Below are 20,306 nucleotides of genomic sequence, written 5' to 3'. Positions count from 1 at the left end.
TCCTTCTTTCCTTCCTTCCTTCCTCTCTCTCCCTCTCTCTCTTTCTTTTTTTCTTTCTAAAATCAGAAAATAGTGTTCACCACAAATTTCTTTAAAAACAATGGTTTTGTTGTATGTCACTTTGACCTGGGGCCTTACAATAATTTTATTCTGCAGTCCACAAGCCACAGGCAGAGGAATTGGGTGGAAGGTAGTTGGTAGACAGCACTGTCTCTTTAAGGTGCTGCTTTGTGCCGGGCACAGTGCTGAAGCGCATCATACACTTTAGTCGGCCTAAATGATTATAACAAGCCTCCTTTTTGATAGAATAAATTTAGTTCAGTTATTCGGTCAAGGTCACACAGGTCCTAACTGGCAGAGCCAGGATTCAAACCACAGAGGTCTGTCTGACTTGAGGACCCAAATTCTTAATCCCCCTGTATTCTGCCCTGAAAGTGCTATTTCAGGCACGTGTGTGGGCACAAGTCAGGTGACATGGAACCATGGAGTAAGATTGTGGTAAAGAAGTGTACATTAAAGAAAAAATGAGAAAAAGGCTATTTGCTAGAGGATATGCTCAATGATTTCTGGGAAATACATTTCCAACTTCACACTGTGAAATAGTTTAAAAGTTATTTTAAAAATGTGTGCTTGGGTGCTCTTTATATATTTGACTGTTCAACCCAAAGTGCATCTTGCTGTTAGCCTGTTCTTGTGATCATCATCAGCTCACAATTAAACTATGATATGAGCTTCTGGTCAAGATGGCAGGGTAGGTAAATGCAGTACTAGAATCCTCCCACAACCACATCAAAATTACAACTAAGCTGCAAAACAGCCATCATTCAGAACTACCTGAAATCTAGCTGAACAGAAGTTCTACAACTAGGGAATTAAAGAACCGGCCACATCCAGACTGGTGGAAGGGGCAGAGATGCAGAATGGGGCTGGTTGCACACCCACGTGTAGTGGCTAAAAATTAGGAGGGATATCTTAACTGCCCTGGTCCCCCCTGAAAAGTGAGGGGTCCCAGCCCTAACCAGGCCCCCAAGCCCAGGGTTCTATTGCCAGGAAGAGAAGTCCCCATAACTTCTGCCTATAAAAACCAGTGGCGATTGTGGCTGAGTGAGATGGAGAGCTTCTAGAGTCCCAGGCAGTTCCTCTTAAAGGGCCCATGCTTGAACTTACTCAGACTCACTCCTTCTGAGCTTTAGTGCTGGGGTAGCAGCTTGAAAGGCACCGGAGAGCAGAACACAGGCAGTTGCTGATGTTGGCCTGAATCTTCTAGGAGGCCCCAGAGTCAGTGCACCCAGTAGACAGCTTTAGACCATGTTGAAGCACCGCCCAGCCACCTCCACAATGGACATACTCAAGGGACAGACTCAATGGGCATTAGAGCCCCACTAAAGTGGGTCCTGCTCCATGGGGTGGGCTCCGCAGAGCTGATCCTCCTTGGTGGTTGGTGGTCAGTTGTTGCAGTTAATCCTTCCAGATGATCAGCCTGGGTGGCAAATCCCTCCCACTGACATGTCAACAGAAATCAAGGCTCAACTACAACAGGAGGGTGTACATAGCACACACTGGGGGGCTCACCTGGAGTGTCCAGCTTGAGTGATTGGGGAGGCTGTGCCACTGGACTCTGCAGAACATCTACATAAGGTCATTATACCTAGCCTGAGAGACTTAACAGCTCTACCTAAAACATAGAAACAAACACAGGGAAACTGCCAAAATGAGGATACAAAGAAACATGTCCCAGATGAACAAAACTCCAGATAAAGAACTAAACGAAATGGAGACAAGCAATCTACCAGATGCAGAGTTTAAAACACTCGTTATGAGGATGCTCAATGAACTTAGCGAGAACATCAACAGCATTAAAAAGCACATGGAAACCATAAAAAAATAACCAGTCAGAAATGAAGGATACACTAACTGAAATGAAGACTAATTTACAGGGAATCAATAGTAGAGTAGGTGAAGCTGAGAATCAGATCAGCAATTTGGAATATAAGGAAGCAAAAACACCCAATTAGAACATCAAAGAGAAAAATGAATCCCTCCCTTCCCCCTACCCTGCCCCACCTAAAAATAAGATGCTGTAAGGAGCCCCTGGGACAACTTCAAACTTACCAACACCTGCACCATGGGAATGCCAGAAGGAGAAGAGAGAAAGCAAGAAATTAAAACCCTATTTGAAAAAATAATGTCAGAAAACTTCCCTAACCCGGTGAAGGAAATAAACATACAAGTCCAAGAAGTGCAAAGAGTCCCAAACAAGATGGACCCAAAGAGGCTCACACCAAGACACATCATAATTAAAATGCAAAAAGTTAAAGACAAAGAGAGAATCTTAAAAAGCAACAAGAGAAAAGCAGTTATTTACCTACAAGGAAGCTCCCACAAGACTGTCAACTGATTTTGCAACAGAAACTTTGCAGGCCAAAAGGGACTGGCACAAAATAGTCAAAGTAATGAAAAGCAAGGACCTACAACTAAGATTATTTTACCCAGCAAAGCTATCATTTAGAATCGAAGGACATATAAAGAGCTTCCCAGACAAGAAAAAGCTAAAGGAGTTCACCACCACCAAACTAGTATTACATGAGATGTTAAAGGGCCTTTTTTAAGAAGATCAAAATGGCAATAAATAAATACATATCTATCAGCAGCTGAATCTAAAAAACAAACAAGCAGAACAGAAACAAGTCATAGATACAGAGAACACTTTTTTTTATCCTCACCCGAGGACATTTTTTTGCATTTATCTTCAGATAGAGCAGGAGGGAGAGAGGGGGGAAAAGAGAGAGAGAGAGAGAAATTGATGTGAGGCACATTGACTGGCTGCCATCCACACGACCCCAACTGAGGCTAGGGACAAACTGCAACCAAGGTATGTGCCCTTTGCGGAAACCGAACCTGGGACTCTCTGGTCTGAGGGCCAATGCTCTAACCGCTGAACCAAACCAGCCAGGGAGATATAGAGAACATTTTGACAGTTGCCAGATGGGAGGGAGTGTTGGAGGGATGGGTGAAAAAGGTGAAGGGATTAATAAGTACAAATTGATAGTTACAGGCAGTCATAGGAATGTAAAGTACAGTATAAGAAATGTAGTTGATAATATTCTAATAATTATAGTGTCAAATGGGTATAGGATTTATTGGGATAATCACTTAGTAAGTTACATAAATGTCTAATCACTAGGGTATACACATGAAACTAATATAATATTATATGTCAATTGTAATTGAAAAATAAAAAAAAATGATTTAAAAAAGCGACAATGTTGTGAATTAGCATCTATTTCAAATGGTAAATCTATGATGGTGAGATGAGAGTCACCGATTTTTTAAAGGTGCTTTTTATTGTTTGAGATCTAAAGATCTGTTGATAATTTCATTACATTTTGACTTTGGTATGTTCATCACTCCAGCATTTAGAAATGCCCTTTACTGAAAAAAAAAAAACAATTTCTGACAACCAACCAGTATAACGTTTCAGAAGACTATCAAATTGCATTAGGGATACTTTAATTAAAATCATATTCATTTATCATAGAAAGAATGTAAGCCTAGAAGTTTTTAATTCCAGTAAGTGCCACATAGTACTCAAAACATAATTTTTGTTTCTTTTTTAATAACTCTGACTTACTAAATGGTGTTTTTGAAAATAAGACAAAATGTCCAACATGTCAATTTGGTTTCATTTCAAGGAAATTGAATAATAGCAATTTTGCTGGTCTTATAAGATTATTATTTTTTTTCAGTGTAAAATTTTTATATTTAGAATTAGCCAGCTGGACTCAGTTTAGATGATCCCAATTTTGTTGGCAGCATCCAAAGCATCATAGTCAGGAGCCAGTCAAACATATGCTTTCTTCTCGCCATCAGGCCTGATCAGGGTGTTGACCTTGGCCACATCAATGTCATAGAGTTTCTTCACAGCCTGTTTGATCTGGTGTTTGTTGGCCTTGACATCCACAATGAACACAAGTGTATTGTCTTCTATATTCTTCATAGCTGACTCGGTAGTCAGGGAGAATTTGATGATGGCATAGTGGTCAAGCTTGTTTCTCCTGGGTGTGCTCCTCCAGGGATATTTAGGCTGCCTTCGGAGTCTCAGTGTCTTAGGCCAACGGAAGGTGGGTGACGTGTGGGTCTTCTATTTTTGTGGCTCTGGACGCCTTTCAACTCTGCTTTCTTTGCCTTCAAAGCCTTTGCTTTGGCTTTGGCTTTAGGAGGGGCAGGGGCTTCTTTCTTCGCCTTCGGCGCCATCTTCTTAAAAAAGTTGTAAGACTTTAAAAATGGGATTTCCCCTTCAACTATTTTCTATCTTTTTTGGGGGGGAGGAGGCGGTATGTGCCCCTAGTCGCTAGGGCTTAGTGGGAACTGAACCCGGGACTCTCTGGTCCGCAGGCTGAGGCTCCAGCTGCTGAGCCAAACCGGCCAGGGCTATTTTCTATCTTTTTTTAAGAAAACCATTTATATTTAGTATACTTAGACATAAACACAGATTTCAATTGCATTAATTATATTGGAGGCTGAGATCCAAGAAAGGACATCTTTGTACACTCTTATTAGCTTGTATGAACCACAAGGTGGAAGTTCATTGTCCAGCTTTAATACTTATCTTATGCAGTTAAGCAACTACTTACTATACAGAGGCATAATTAATACTTGTGACTGACTTCCTCTACGACTCAACTGTAGTCAGCTGTATTTGCTATTTTCTTTAGCAAAGCAAAACAAAATTGACAATACCCAGCAACTTTGCGGCCTGATTTTTTATTGCTTGTTTCAAAGTCCATTAACTTTACTTGTTCAAGCAGGGTAACCATTTAGGAATGTTAAGTTTTTGTATGTAAATTAGCTTGTACAGTTTGTCCAATGTCAAAAGAAAAATAGTTTTTTTCCCACCCTGTTAAAATGTGTAAATTAAGCTTGTCTAACTGATTTTTAAAAATTCCTCATACAGTTCTGATAACCATTTATTTGATAATCCTTTTCACTTGCTTCCACTTTGGGAATACCCATTTTATTAATGAGTCAGGAAATTAACAAAAATGAGTTCATAATGCTGTTGCTTAATTTTGGGTAGTATAGTGTTTTGGTTTAGAACAGGCGGGACATTAATTCAGTGTTTGCTATGTATGCAGAAGAAAAGCACAAGGAATACTAGAATATTTACATTTGGATTTATTAAATCTTCACAGCTATACAAAATCATATCTTAAAGCTATCATTATGGGTATGTATACAAAATAATGGACTTGTTACCTTCTGGGCTGCAGAGAGCTATATTTAGAGATATTCCCTGTGCTTTGTTCTAATTTACTTGATGTTACCTCTCCTTATTCTTGATACTATTATTCATTTAGGAAAATAATTGTGAGAAGCTAAATTTTTTCTTATTTTGCAACATTTACCCTAAATTTATATATTATTATAATAGAAAAAAATGAATATTTTCTTTAAAAAATTTCTTTATTGATTTTTAGAAAGAGAGAGAGAAAAACATCGATAAGAGAGAATATCGATTGGCCATCTCCTGCATGCCCCTCACTGGTGATTGGGCGCACAACCTGGGCATGTGCCCTGAGCAGGAGTCATACCAGTGACCTCTTGGTACATGGGTCAATGCTCAACCACTGAGCCACACCAGCCAGGCAAAAAAATAAATATTTTCAATCTCTCCTTTTTTGTGATCTATGAGCTATGTCACTAGCCATAAAAAGAACTGAAGACCCAAATCACATCTCAGCAGGTAGTGTCACTGGTAATACATTGTGGGGAAAAAAAATTGCTTGTGCATATATATTCTTCAGGGTCTTATGCTGTCATTTGTTAAAGAAAATGGAAGTGTATCTTATTTGCCTGACACAGTAATGTTAGTGTATAGAGTGTTTAATTAGATTACAATGTTAAAGATCATCAAAGTTCCAATGGTTGCTACAAGGTCAGAGAAAAGGATGAAAAACTCATCTCCGAACACTTAAACCTCAAGTATAATGTAGTAAATATTTCCCTTGAGGATTTCTCTAGTGTGGCATTTTGGTCACATTTCAAAGTACAGGTAAGTACTAGGGTAAAACAGATTAAAAATCTATATGACATTTAACATTCAGAAGGTGACAGCAGCTGGAACTGATAAGAAAACCATCATAGAGTTTTTAGAAATGGAGATATGACTCAGAGAGATAATCTTGCTGAATCTTGACTTTGGATTAATTAAAATATTATTAAGTATTTTAATGTTCAGTCTTTTCTCTTCAAAGTTCTTTCTTAATTACACAACTAATGCACAGTCACTGTAGAAAACTTAGAGAAACACATATGCAAATATTTTAAAAATAGAACAAAATCATCCTAAATCGCACCACCCTCAGGAAATGGGATCGTTCTAGACTCCCACCCCTAAGGAAATATATTTTAATAAGTGTTTGCTTAAATAGCTACATATCTATACCTAAAAGGGAAAATGTGTACTTTTTAAAGGGCTTTTCATACATCTTGCCAAATTGTCTCCAAAAAGGTTGTACTAATTTTTACTCCAACCACTTAGGAATTCCTATTTTTCTGCACCGAAGGCCAACACTGTTTATTCTGAAAGTCTGCGTACTTTAATTTTTATTTCACCAGTAAGATTGCATTTTCCACATATTTCTTGTTATATTTCCTTTTGTGAGGGTGAATTGCCTTTTTCAGTTTGAGATCAACTTTTTCTTTTATTAAGGTGTTTGATTTTTTAGATTTATAATAGAGCTTTCATCTGCTCAGTTTGTTTCTTTTTTAATAGATGCATGCGTTGGGGCGGATTTTTGGCCCTATAGTTTTATTTCCCATGTAGTTACATTTCTTGGTTAAGCCTATGTTAACAGATGTGGAAGTAATAACATAATATGGAGTTTTCTTACCATTTCAGGACATAATAGGAACTCTTCATTGATTTTAGAATGATGTCTTAAAGTACAGTAACTATCATTTAAGTCTATAATTCTCTGTGTGGCCTCTTGTATCAGTAGCAGCAGCAGCATCACCTGGGAACTTGTTAGGAATGTAAATTCTCAGGCCCTATCTGACTCCCACGGAATCAGAAACTCTGGGTGTAGGGCCCAGCACTCTGTTTTAACAAGGTGTCCAGGTGATTACGATGCACACTGAAGTTGGAGAACCACTGATCTAAGACAGTGCCGGCTTACCTCATTCCACTGCACTTCACAGATGTTACGTTTTTAACAAATTGAAGGCAAACCTTCCATGGCTCACTATATTGCAATACTCACGTTATTGTGGTGATCTGGAACCTAACACAAAATATATCCATGGTATGCCTGTATTTTAAGGTTTTCAGGAGCCTTTGTTGTCAGGATGATTTTTGAAGAATGTAACTCAATAGTAGGAAAGACTTCTTCCCCATCTCTTTACGTACTTGAATTCGTTGTAGTACACAAAGCCTCCAAGGTAATTTTTAAAAGTGTAGGATCCACTTCTCCTTGGAAAATAGGACAGTTGTGAGAATTTCCTAAGTCATTTTTCTTAGGAACATTCTGTTGTATTTCTCATTTAGCCGAGTACAGCTGAAATGATGTTACTTGTTAGTTCTGTCTTTACCAGGGAGGGGTTCATGTACTCTCCCCACCAGATTTCTGATTGCTACAGGCTTTGATGTCATCATTCACCATTTCATCTTGCAAAAACATGCAATCACAAGAGAAATTAATTCCACTAGTGTTTTCTCATATGTATTAGACAGTGGCATTATTTTTTCATTTGCAAGAAAAGTTTGGGTTAGGAAACAAGGTTAAGTATCTTGGAAAAGTGAAGTTACTGCTAATATTTATAGGGTGCTATGTAGCTTACAGATTGTAAGGATAAAAAAGTTAATGTATGTGGAACAAAATTATATGTATGTGGTTGCTGCACCTTATTCTTGAACCAGATGGGAGTCCCAGGAAAAATCAGTTAACTACCCAGGGAGAATGAGGACCTCTTTTGTCATTAACCAGGACTTAGTTCTACAGATGACCAGAGGGAAATATGGGAAGGAACAGGCTAGGCTTTGGGCAGCAGGAGCATAGAGGCCAATTAAATGAGGTAGGTCAGAGACACTACATGTTACTTGAACTTGACTTGGTCTTGGGACTGTTCGGGCAAGTTGCCCTCTTACTTTGCAGCTCTCCTGAGTGTGGTCAGAGCGACTCCTCTCTCCACTTGTGAGATGAGGGCAGGAGGGCCCATGACTGCTAGAGAAAGTGGATAGTGGGAAAAAGGTGAGAGATGCATAGTGTTTTACTGCTCATGCCTCCCCATGATGTTTATTTTTCTATTCATGAGATTACAAACTCCAGGTGAATGAAATAGAGTATAAAATGATTCTGCTCAATTTATATCACATTATTTTCCTTTCCTCTTCAGGTGTGCAGATTTTAAGGCTAAATTTAAAAAAGTAAAAATATATATGGATTTTAATAATATATTAATTTTATATACTCCATGCGATTCTGGTTCTGGGATGATGCTGATTTTTTTCTTCCTAAAATAATTTAAGGAGCAGACATGATAAGCATACACAATGAAGAAGAAAATTCTTTCATACTGGATACTTTGAAAAAACAATGGAAAGGCCCAGATGATATCCTACTAGGCATGTTTTTTGACACAGATGGTAAGTGATATTTATCTGGTTTTTTTTTTCCTTAACATTAGTAAAACTGATTGCTTTCTTTTAGAGTCCTCAGCTCTCTCGTTCCAGTTGACATTCCCTCCGGTGTCCAGGCACGGCAGTTTCAGTGTGCACCCATGACTGTACCACAGGTTTTTCCTGAGCAGCTCAGTGTGTTTCACATGTGAGAGTCAAGGTTCTGTCTGGATTAAAATGTGGTTCTAGGTTCGGTAATTTTGTAATTTTGGTAGAGTTATAAAAATCAGTATTAGTGTTAGTGATTAATAGGATAAAGATGGACAGCTATCAAGGTTATGTCATGTAAATATTTATTGTGACTGTAGAAAATAAAAAATACATATATAATTCTTTTCAAAATGAAATTACTAAGGTTACTATTAATAATTTAACTATTTTCTTGGCTATTTCCCATTAAAATGTTATATATTTTCTTTATAAATATGAGATATTCAGAACCTTCTGGAACCAATACCTTTGATTTACCTGTACAAAGGACATATGCCTCTTCTAATTTAAATTCTACAACCAAATGTTTAGACTAGACATACCTTAGTAACATCCCACCTTTAATCCTAGACCCTTTGGCTTATACACTGATAATGTTGAAAATATTCTTAACTGACAGATCAGAGATTCAAGTGGTTTGATAAGTCAAATATGACATTTCATAAGTGGACAGAGCAAGATGAGGAGGAGGATCTAGTTGACACCTGTGCCTTTTTGCACACTATGACCGGTGAATGGAAAAAAGGAAATTGTGAAGTTTCTTCTGTGCAAGGAACCCTTTGTAAAGCAGCAAGTAAGTATAATTGAAGACATTTTTCCAATCTAAGAGCAGTGGGAAAGTAGGGCTGGTTTTGAAATAATTTTCTTTGAGATAAGTATGCCTCAAGAGGGGGATTGAGACTTCAGAATATATTAGGACGGTTTGTTGTTCTCAAGCCTCTTGGACTTCAAATATTTATTCTCCAACATTTCAGAGTTAGGGCCAGATCAGGTGTACCACACATACTTTATGCTGTCTGCTTATTCTCAGTGTTTGCAAGAGGTCAAAATTTCTTCTGTTGTACAGAGGAATTATCATAGCCCCTTTGCATGTGACTTGATTGAACAGTGGAAGTGGTGAAGAATCATGTCTGAGTCCAGAATTCTAATGATTCCAGGATTTTAATGTTAGTTTACAAAGAATTTGATTCTGTAAAGAACTAGTGTCTTTTCTTTCAGCAAAGAAAAATTGTTTTGCAGTTTATAATTTATTCTAGATTAAAAGTTTTCTTCTGACTTTTCATCAGAATACTTTATAGTGAACAAAATTATCCTGACACACAATATTTAAAAAATTTTTATTAATCCTTACCCAAGGATATGTTTTTTATTGGTTTGAGAGAGGAAAGAAGAGGGAGAGAAACATCAATATGAGAGAGAAACATAGATCAGCTGCCTTCTGCACACACCCCAATTGGGGATGGAACCGCAACCTGGGTATGTGCCCTGACTGGGAATTGAACCCGTGACCCTTTGATGCAGGGGACAAAGCTTCAACCAATGGAGTCACACCGACTAGGGCCTGACCCACATTTTGATATTATTTTTTAAAATAATTTTTAAAAACAACTTTTTATTATTATTTTTTAAATCCTCACCTGAGGACATTTTTTGTATTTATCTTCAGATAGAGTGGGAGGGAGAGGGGAGGGGAGAAACATCAATGTGAGAGAGGCACATCCAGTGGCTGCCACCCACCTGGGCTCAGCCGAGGTACATGCCCCCTTAGTGGGAACCGAACCTGGGACTCTCTGGTCCATGGGCCAAGGCTCTAACCGCTGAGCCAAACTGGCCAGGGCCATTTTGATATTATTAAACATTACTTAAGTTTGTTCTAAGTTTTAGAAAGAATTGTTTTCGCCCTGGCCAGTTTGGCTCAGCGGTTAGAGTGTCGGCCTGCGGTCCAGAGAGACCGGGGTTCGGTTCCCACTAAGGGCACGTACTTCGGTTGCATTTTGTCCCCAGCCCTGGTTGGTCATGCGGGTGGCAGCCACTCGATGTGTCCCTTCACGTCGATGTTTCTCTCTCTCTCTCCCTTCCTCTCTCTCCCTCCCACTCTATCTGAACAAAAAAATGGAAAAAATGTCCTTGGGTGAGGATTAAAAAAAAAAAAAAAAGAAAGAATTGTTTTCTCATTAAAGACACTTAAAATTTCAAAATACAATTTTGGAGTGTTTAACACAGCATTTCCTCACTATGCATCTTTAGCATTGACCCTTCTACTTGAACTGTAAACCAAAAGTATACACCTGCCTCTGATTATTTTCTTTCTTTATATCTGAAATTAGATTTTTTTTTACTTGCTTCAGCAGAGTTCTTCACTACAGTTTTATAGTGATTATATAAAACTTGTCATAGTTTTATGCTAGTAGCATTCAACTTCCATTATTTATTGGATTTTTAAAAAACTGGTTCATTTACTGTGCCGCAGGGAAACATTATATAAACCAAATTTTTAATTTAACTATAACTTTGAAACTTCAGATACTGTGAGTAAATCCATACTAATATGGTAAGGTCACAATTGTGTATTTAATTTTACTGTTTGTTTTCTACAGACTGTCCAACCAAAATCCTTTTATTTCCCTCACTTCCTTATTGTCTTTTTCTTGAGTTTCCCCTATTCTTTTTCCACCAACCAAAATAATGCATTTGTGTTAGATCTCTACATCTTTTTTTAAAAAAAAACAGGTTCAAAACAAATAACTCAGGCAATACCAAGCAATAGACATATGGATACTATTAAGCTATTAAAGTGTTCATCTTTAACTGCTTTGGAAGTATTTAAAGGCAATATTAGTATAAAGCATACTTAAATTTTAATTTTTCTTTTTCTTTTGTGTTTTAGTCTCATATGAAAAGAAATACTTATCAGGTAAGTAATGGTCTTTTGTAAAATTTCCTACAGATTCCAGCATATTAAAATACTACTAAAGACCACCCCCTCTAAAAAATTATTTAACATAATGTAAAGTAGAACAACTTTTATATGAATGTTGAAAGGTCTCTTAGCTTAGTAATAAGACTTGACATTTTAAATATGATTAACTGCAAGTTGCGTATTGAGCATTTAAAAAAATTTTTTTTTCCTTTATTGATTTTAGAGAGAGAGGGAGAGAAATAGAAACATCGATGAGAGAGAACATCGATTGGCAGCCTCCTGCCTGCCCTCCACTGGGGATCGGGCCCACAACCTGGGCATGTGTCCTGACCGGGAATCGAACCCGCGACCTCTTGGTGCATGGGTCGATGCTCAGCCACTGAACCACACCGGCCAGACTTAAGTGAGCATTTTTAAAAATACCAAATTGTATTTTCTAATTTAATTCCTGTATCTGTTTTTGTGGGAAATCACTCTCAATCTTTTGTTCAAAAAATTTCACCTCAGCTATAATTACAATTCATAGAGCATCTGTCTTAAGGGCTTACTAAATGCTTTTTTTAAAGCTACAGATAATATATTTACATGGTTCAAAAGCAAAACTATACAAGGCAAACCCTGAAAAATGTGCCTCCCATCTTTTCCCCATTCTACATTTATCTTTACTGGGCACCGTTTCTTCTACCACCTAGTGTTTCTTTTGCCAGTAAGCAAATTGAGATATTTGACTTACTTTTCCCTTTATTCACTAATATATTTTACAGAGCTCTCCATATCATTACCTATAGATTGATCTTTTTTGTTAATCTTCACCCAAGGACATTTTTTTCCATTGATATTTTAGAGAGTAGGGAGGAAAGGGGATGGGGAGAAAACCATCAATGTGAGAGACACATCAATGGGTAGCCTCATGCACATGCCCCAGCTGGGGTTGGGGATCAAACCTGCAACCCAGGTATGGGCCCTGACTGAGAATCAAAACCTCCACCGCTCAGTGCTTGGGCCAGGGCTCTAGCCACTAAGCGACACTGGCCAGGGCCTGCCTTCTCTTTTACAACTATACACTTCCATTGTATCGATACACATATTTAACCAGCTCCAGACTACTGGGTTATTTCCATACATTCTATTATAAACAATGAATACAAATGTACAAATGTGTTGATCTGATTTACCTGAAATGTAATTCCTAAACTGAAAGTCAACATATAACTTCTATTGATATTGATATTTTACCATTTTGCTTTTCCAGAAGCAATGTATGAGTGCCTGTTATGAAACTTTTAGATTTTTGCCAATTGGATAGTTGCTTTTAATCTCTGTATTTTGAGGTATAAAAAACAGGGTAAAAAGCACAAATCTTAAATGTACAGCTTGATGGTTGCTTATATATACACTTGTGAAACCACTCAAATGAAGATATAGAACATTTTCAATCACACAAAACGTTCCCTCATGCCCCTTCTCATGAATGTTTACCCTGCCTGCATCCACTGCACAGGTAACCATTATGCTTTCTCTCACCACATATTACAGTTGAATGTAACTCCAGTGGTCTCTTTCACTCAGGAATTTTTATTCATCCATGTTGTACATATATATTGTACTTTTTCTGTTATTGAATAGTATTTCTAAATATACCAGTTTTTTTATTCTATTTTTTATGGGTATTTGGGGATCATTTCTAGTTTAGCACTAATATGAGAAAGATATAAAGTTTCTCCTGTTTTCTTGGATCTATATTCTCATTTTCCTTGAGTGGAATTGAGTAGAATAAAAACAAAATGCGAGACAGACTTTTCAGTGTTTGCCTTGTATAGTTTTGCTTGTGGACCATGTAAATATATTATCTGTAGCTTTTAAAAAATACATTTAGTAAACCCTTAAGACAGATGCTTCATGAGTTGTAACTGAGGTGCAATTTCTTTAAACAAAGGATTGCAGTAATTTCCCACAAAATACCAATTGCTGTTTTAGAAAAATTCCAGTGTGGAATTTCAGGGTCATAGGCTAGCTAACATGTTTAGCTTTATTAGAAACCACTGAGTAATTTTTCGAAGTGGTTGAACCACATTACATTCCTACTGCCAGTGTATGCAAGTTCCATTTGCTCATCCATCCCAAGATGGTCTTGTCAATGTTTAATTTCTGCCATTCAGATGGGTAATTATTGTAAAATTTTCATAGCCCTGATGAATAATGATGTTGAGCACCTTTACATGTTTATCAGCCATTTGGCTCTCTTTTGTGAAATGCCTGTTCAAGTCTTTTGCCCGATTTTGTTGGATTCACTTTCTTACTGATTGGTAGTTTGTTCATATAAATTCTGGATAAAGGTGCTTTATCAGGTATGTGTATCATGAATATCTTCTCTGTTTGGGGCATACGATAATGTAACTATGGTGAAAGAGGAGTGTTTAAGTTTGTATGCATTTCTTTTCTATAGGAGCAACATATAACATCTAAAACAAGCAGAGCATACCTCACACCCATTAGGTTCGCTATCTTAAAAGAACAAGTTTTGACAAGGATGCGAAGAAAACAAAAATCTTGTGCACTATTAGTGGGAATGTAAAATGGTGCAACCATTGTGGAAAACAATACGGTAGCTCCTCAAAAAATTAAAAATTACCATATGATCCAGTAATTCTGAGCATATACCAAAAGAAGTGAGGGATTAGAGATATTTGTACACCCATGCTTATAGCAGCATCATTTACAATAGCCAAAAGGTGGAACCAATCCAGGTGTCCATTGACAGATGAATGGATATGCAAAATGGTGTATATCACTACTATGGAACATGATTTAGCCTTAAAAAAGCAATTCTGGCACATGCCAAATAAACATGCACGAACCAGGAAGACATTAAGCTAAGTGAAATAAGCCAGTCATAAAAGGATAAATACTGTAGGATTCCAATTATGTGAGGTACCTGAAGTAGTACACCTCAGAGATAGAAGGTAAGAATAGTAGTTGCTAGGGCCATGGGATAGGGGCTAATGGAGAGTTATTGTTTAATATGTACACTTTCAGGTTTACAAGAGTTCTATGGATGAATGGCAGTAAAATACTACAATGTGAATGTAGTTAATGCTACTGAATTGTACTTAAAATTGGGTTAAGATAGTACATTTTGTCTCTTTTACCATGATTTAAAAATTAAATGAAGAAAAGCAGTGTAAGCATGTTACTTAGAAGCACAGAAGCAAGTAACAACAGTTTAACAGGAGTGGTTACCTTTGAGGAACAGAAATTAGGGGTGAGGAGTAGTGGGGCAAGAGTATTTCTCATTGCACACCTTGCAGAACCATGAACTTTTAAGCTAGGTACATGTATGCTTAGGGAAAGAAAGATATGCAAATTGAAACATTAGAAATATCAGGTAGGTCTATGATGGGTCTTAAAACTGTTTCCAGAATAGATCAAAGATCTGGCAACATTTGGTCTTTAGTAGTTAGTAAAATCTTTGAATGCATTATAAATACATCCCATAAATGTGTAACCACTATGTACGAGGCTTTCTTCAATCAGACATTGAAGACAGAGCAGTGATCATAAACAGCCTCTGCTCTCAAGCTTGTATCTTAGTGGAAAGGTTAAATATATTCAAATATATGGCATATTATATGGTGACATATACTATAGAAAAGTAGAGAGAAACGGAGGTTTTTTTAAAAATAGGGCTGCCAAGGAAGGCCTTATTTGTGCAGAATACCTAAAGGAAACGAAAGGATGTTTGAAAGCCTATCATAAAGGGATTGTTTAGTCTGTGACTTTACAGAGTAATTATAGTACCACCCAGTTAAAACAAGCTGGGCAGTTAAGTGGAGTGGCCTTTCATACCAGGTGTAGGTAACAAGACCCTCTTGGGAGGAATGCTGCCAAGAGAAAGTGGCCGCACAGGAAAAGGGAAGTTAGCTCAAGCTGGATTCAGCAATGACTTAGTGGAGATGATGCATGAGTTAAATCTTGGACATGTAGATTTTAATATGAGGCAAGAGAGGAAAGGTTATCCAAGATGGATCAGCATAAACCAAGGTGAATGGTTTGATTTTTGTTCTACCACTTACAAGGGCTTAGGCAAGTCATTTAAACCCTTTCTTTGCCTGTTTCTTCATGTATAAAAAGGAGTTAAAAATGTGGGGATTGTATGTATACAGCAAGCACTGTAATGATCATAAAGTCCAATAATTATGTATTTCTTAAAGGTGGATTATGTAGTTTGGGTCTCAATCAGTGTTAGAATTAGGGTACGATGGTGACAGGAAGAAGAATGGTCAGACTGGAAAAAGGACCCAATTAGTAAATGTAAAGTCGAGGGTAATTCCTGTACTGGATGTTTAAACAGTGGTACTGGTGTCATCATTAAAGAAAATTCTATTAGTATGGATTTGGGAGTAAAGTGGGGAGAAGCATCTGCTACACACACACTCACCTATAAATATATACACAAGACTCAAGTGACAGATCAACTAAGCAGAATTTTGAGTCCACAAAGATGATTATATAGGAACAGTTTGAAAAATGGAGGACTTGTCAGGGAAGCCAAATGAGAGTATGTCAAGTCTAAGTGGCTAGCAGTCCAGTTGCAGTAGACACAAGAACAAAGTATACATGTTTCTGCATTTAGTAAGAGATCATTAGTGACCTTTGGTTGAGAAGCCAGATTGTTTGGGTTTGAGAAATGTGAGTGGAGTGATAGCTTGTTTAAATATAAGTGTTTGTTAGAGCCTTTCTAAACTTCCTTTAATTAGGCTACGCAAGACTTACCTTCCTAGCCAAAAGCTGTTTATAGTTATTTCTAATGTAGAACTATCTTTAACTCCAGATGGAAAACCTTACATAGTTTGGTTTTTTTCTTCTTTATTGATTTTAGAGAGAAAGGAAGGTTAGAGATAGAAACATCAATGAGAGAGAACATCAATTGGCCACCTCCTACATGTCCCCCACTGGGGATTTGGTCCACAACCTGGGCATGTGCCCTGACTGGGAATCAAACCAGTGACCTCTTGGTGCACGGACCGACGCTCAACCACTGAGCCACACCAGCTGGGCAGAAAACCTTTTGCAGTTGTTTCATTTTTTTTATCTTCACCAGAGGACATTTTTTGCATTTATCTTCAAATAGAGTGGGAGGGAAAAAGGGGGAAAGAGAGAGAAACATTGATGTGATAGAGACACATTGACTGGCTGCCACCCACAAGACCACAACCGAGCCCTGGCCAGTTTGGCTCAGCGGTTAAAGCATCGGCCTGCAGTCCAGAGACCTGGGTTTGGTTCCTGCTACAGGCACGTACCTCGGTTGCAGTTTGTCCTCGGCCCTGGTCACTTGGGTGGTGGCAGCCACACGATGTGTCCCTTTCATGTCTCTCTCTCCCCCCCTCCCACTCTATCTGAACAACAACAAAAATGTCCTCGGGTGAGGATAAAAATAAACCACAACCGAGGTACATGCCCTTAGTGGGAACTGAACCCGGGACTCTCTGGTCTGTGGGCCAACGCTCTAACCAATTGAGCTAAACCAGCCAGGGAAACTTTATCGTTTTAACACACCACTCATTAGTTGCATTCTTTCACATCTTGGTAGTATGTAGCCAGCCAACCAAAGAGGCAGCTTGGCCACAAGTCACTTGCAGAATATACAAACACAAGGAGCATATATACTGACTATACCCCACCAATGTGGGATGCCGCTCAATTCTCAGGATACTAGGTATTTTAATTTACTAGTTAAGGTATGATTGTCTGTAATGCCCTTGTCTCAATTACAAAGACTAAAATTTACTGTTTTTTCTTTGAGCTATTGTCATGTAATCACCATTTAAAGTACATAGTACTGATTATGAATATAATGTAGATTCATTAATATACTGAAATAAAATCAGTATGTTCACACTGGTAAAGTCAGAGTGCTATACCACAAATGGGCTGTGTTAAATTCAGAGAAAACAATTAACTATGAAAGAATCCCATTTGCAGTTTACAGAATTCTTGCAAAATATTTTCACTTAAATGGCTCTAATAATAACCAACCCACGCACCTTAAGAAATTGTGATCACTACAAAAACTTATCTATTTTAAGACTGAAAAGAATTGAATTCAACTGTGGCCATTTCCTCAGTTCACCCAACATTTTTAAAAGAAGCCTGTCATTATTTTTAAAATATCAGTGGCTTTCCCTCACCGTAGCAGATAACTTTTGGCCAGATTTTCCTTGATAAGTTTTACATTTCCAAGTCTCATTTTCACAAGCACCAGCTGAAAGGAGCACTATGAAAATATTCAAACATCAATGCAAAATTACATCTGTAAAGAGAAACAATTCTGGGATTTCTTTTCATATACTTTTACTACTAAATACAAATACCTTCCTCAAAGCGTTGTCCTCCTTCTTACTCAAAAACAGTAATTTTGCTTGAGTTTTTAAATTCTTACAGAAAGATTCCAAGTAATTACTTCAGGAATACAAAAAATATATAGTTATTTGAATAAATTCAAAAGACAAAAAGGGAGATTTTTTTTTGGATCTCAGTGAATTGCAATTTTACTTGAAAATTTTAAATAAAGGAGTTGTTCAAGCTAATACCTGTAAATCTTGAGTAATAAATGTATAATTTTCTCATCAGTGTGTGAAATTCTCAAAATAGGCAAATATTTACATGATGAAACTGTATTAGTGTCCAAAATACAATACTAGCAATTTCTTTACCCTGATTTCCCATATGTTCTTTTGTTTTTTCCTTTTCAGATAACCACATTTTAATATCAGCTTTGGTGATTGCTAGCACAGTAATTTTGACAGTTTTGGGAGCAATTGTTTGGTTCCTGTACAAAAGAAATTTGCATTCTGGTTTCACCACAGTTTTTTCAACTGCACCCCAATCACCTTATAATGATGACTGTGTTTTGGTAGTTGCAGAAGAAAACGAGCATGCTGTTCAGTTTGACTGAAATTTTGGAAATCTCAGACTAAGACGTCGAATACACTGACAATGATTCGTATGCAAGACTTTTAACATAAAATTTGACAATGCATTTTTATGGTATATATCCTTATTTCAGGAACACACCTCATCTTATTTGAAAAAGGAATGATCTTAGATGTTAGTGTTTTAACCACCTCCCCAAATGTTACTTTTCACTTGAAGGAAAGCTTGAAGCCCAAGTAAAATTAAAAACCTACTCTACTTATCTGCTCTATCTTCTGTCCCCTCCTCCCATTTAATTGAACCACCTTAGTTTATAGTTGGAAAAAAATTCTACCTACCAATAGTTTTAGCACGTCTTGCTTTTATTAATAAACATGATACAGGAAATAAACCTGACTTTATGCTATATATTTATATATATGAGTGCATACTAGTTACTATGGCAGATAATTCCTCTAATGTTTTCATCTTCCTTTAGGATTTAAATGTAGAAACTTTTAATGATTTTAACAACCTGTATTCCACATAAGTCACATCGTTTTACAATCATTACTTTTTGGACAACAAACAGTTGTTTGGCACTGATCACAAATGGCTAGAATTTTAATAAATTTTTTTGAAACAAAAGTATTATAGCCATCCATACCAGATAGGTGGTAGGTAGCTGGGCACTTGATTCATAATGTCCCTTTAAGGGTTTTTCTCCTGTGATCAGACCTGTTCCTATTTAACAGTGATTCTCAACCTGGAGGTTGAACGACCCTTTCACAGGGGTCACCTAAGATTATCGGAAAACACGTATTTCCAAATGGTCTTAGGAACTGAGACATCGCTCCTCTGTCACCAGGCAGGTCTGCCTACATACAACATGAGGAACTGTATTAAAGGGTCACGGCATTAGGAAGGTTGAGAACCACTGATATATAAGGTTATCTCATACTCCCTCAGCATTGAACTTTATCATTCAGTAACAACTAAGCAAAAAATGCTGAAAACACTATGTACTACTATAGCAATGATGCTTCAAGTTTTTAGCACAAGCATTGTACAATTTAAGGGTGAAGGTAATCATTTGGGGAGTAAAAAAATGACACCAGAAAAAAGCTAAAACAAGTTACAGAATATAAGGAATATATAGAGTTCATATAAAATTATTTTTACTCTATTTAGAAACATGAAAACTCAAATACTCTCTCCCTAACCCACAGTCCACAGCTTGTGCCATGTTTTCCATTGGCCACACTATGAATCAAATATCCATCACAATTAATGGCACGATTGTTAATGAGACATGAAGAACTACAGTGATGATGTGGCATATGCTATTAAAGAGCAAATGTTACAACAGATACATTATGCAATTATGCTCTGTAAGGTCTTTTAAATTTTTAAGATTCATGTAGTGTTTTAGAACTCTATTATTGATAAGCAATTAAATGGTAATAGTGGTGAACTAGACTGGATGAATTCCTTCTTGCTTTCCCATTCAAATTCTGTCAGACCTTTAAGAAATAAGAAGCCAGTAGCCATGTATGGGTATTTAAATGAAAAATAACTTATGAAGTTCACTTCTTCAATTGCACTAACCACATTTCTAATGCTCAAATCACATGCATGTATTAGCTACCATGCCAGGCAATGAAAATTATACAATATTTCCATTTTCACTGGTCAGCGGGTGCTGCTCTAGAATCTTCTCTTCCACTGAACTCCCATACAACATACTACTTTTCTTCTGTTAATTTTGGTAACTTTTACCTAATGGCAGCTCTTACAAAATGGCTG

The 20,306-nt window shown here is 37.2% G+C and overlaps 1 protein-coding gene and 1 pseudogene across 2 annotated transcripts in view; one reads left to right on the top strand and one right to left on the bottom strand.

Annotated features, from left to right (window-relative positions):
• Positions 1 to 18,749, top strand: part of LOC118625191 (CD302 antigen) — a 146,539-nt gene extending 127,790 nt beyond the window's left edge. For both annotated transcript variants that reach the window (XM_036253768.1, XM_036253767.1), the window contains 4 exons: positions 8,528 to 8,644; positions 9,288 to 9,461; positions 11,556 to 11,582; positions 18,341 to 18,749. In XM_036253768.1, coding sequence (XP_036109661.1) covers positions 8,528 to 8,644; positions 9,288 to 9,461; positions 11,556 to 11,582; positions 18,341 to 18,543 — 521 coding nt within the window. In that variant the 3' untranslated portion in view covers positions 18,544 to 18,749. The remainder of the gene's footprint in view (positions 1 to 8,527; positions 8,645 to 9,287; positions 9,462 to 11,555; positions 11,583 to 18,340) is intronic.
• On the bottom strand, positions 3,762 to 4,254 carry LOC118625193 (annotated as a pseudogene).
• Positions 18,750 to 20,306: the final 1,557 nt, after the last annotated feature.

This window comes from Molossus molossus, unplaced genomic scaffold (genome assembly GCF_014108415.1).
Source record: "Molossus molossus isolate mMolMol1 unplaced genomic scaffold, mMolMol1.p scaffold_m16_p_11, whole genome shotgun sequence".
Lineage (NCBI taxonomy): Eukaryota > Metazoa > Chordata > Mammalia > Chiroptera > Molossidae > Molossus > Molossus molossus.
Note: the sequence above shows the minus strand (reverse complement) of the source record. Positions and strands in the feature narration are given on the sequence as shown.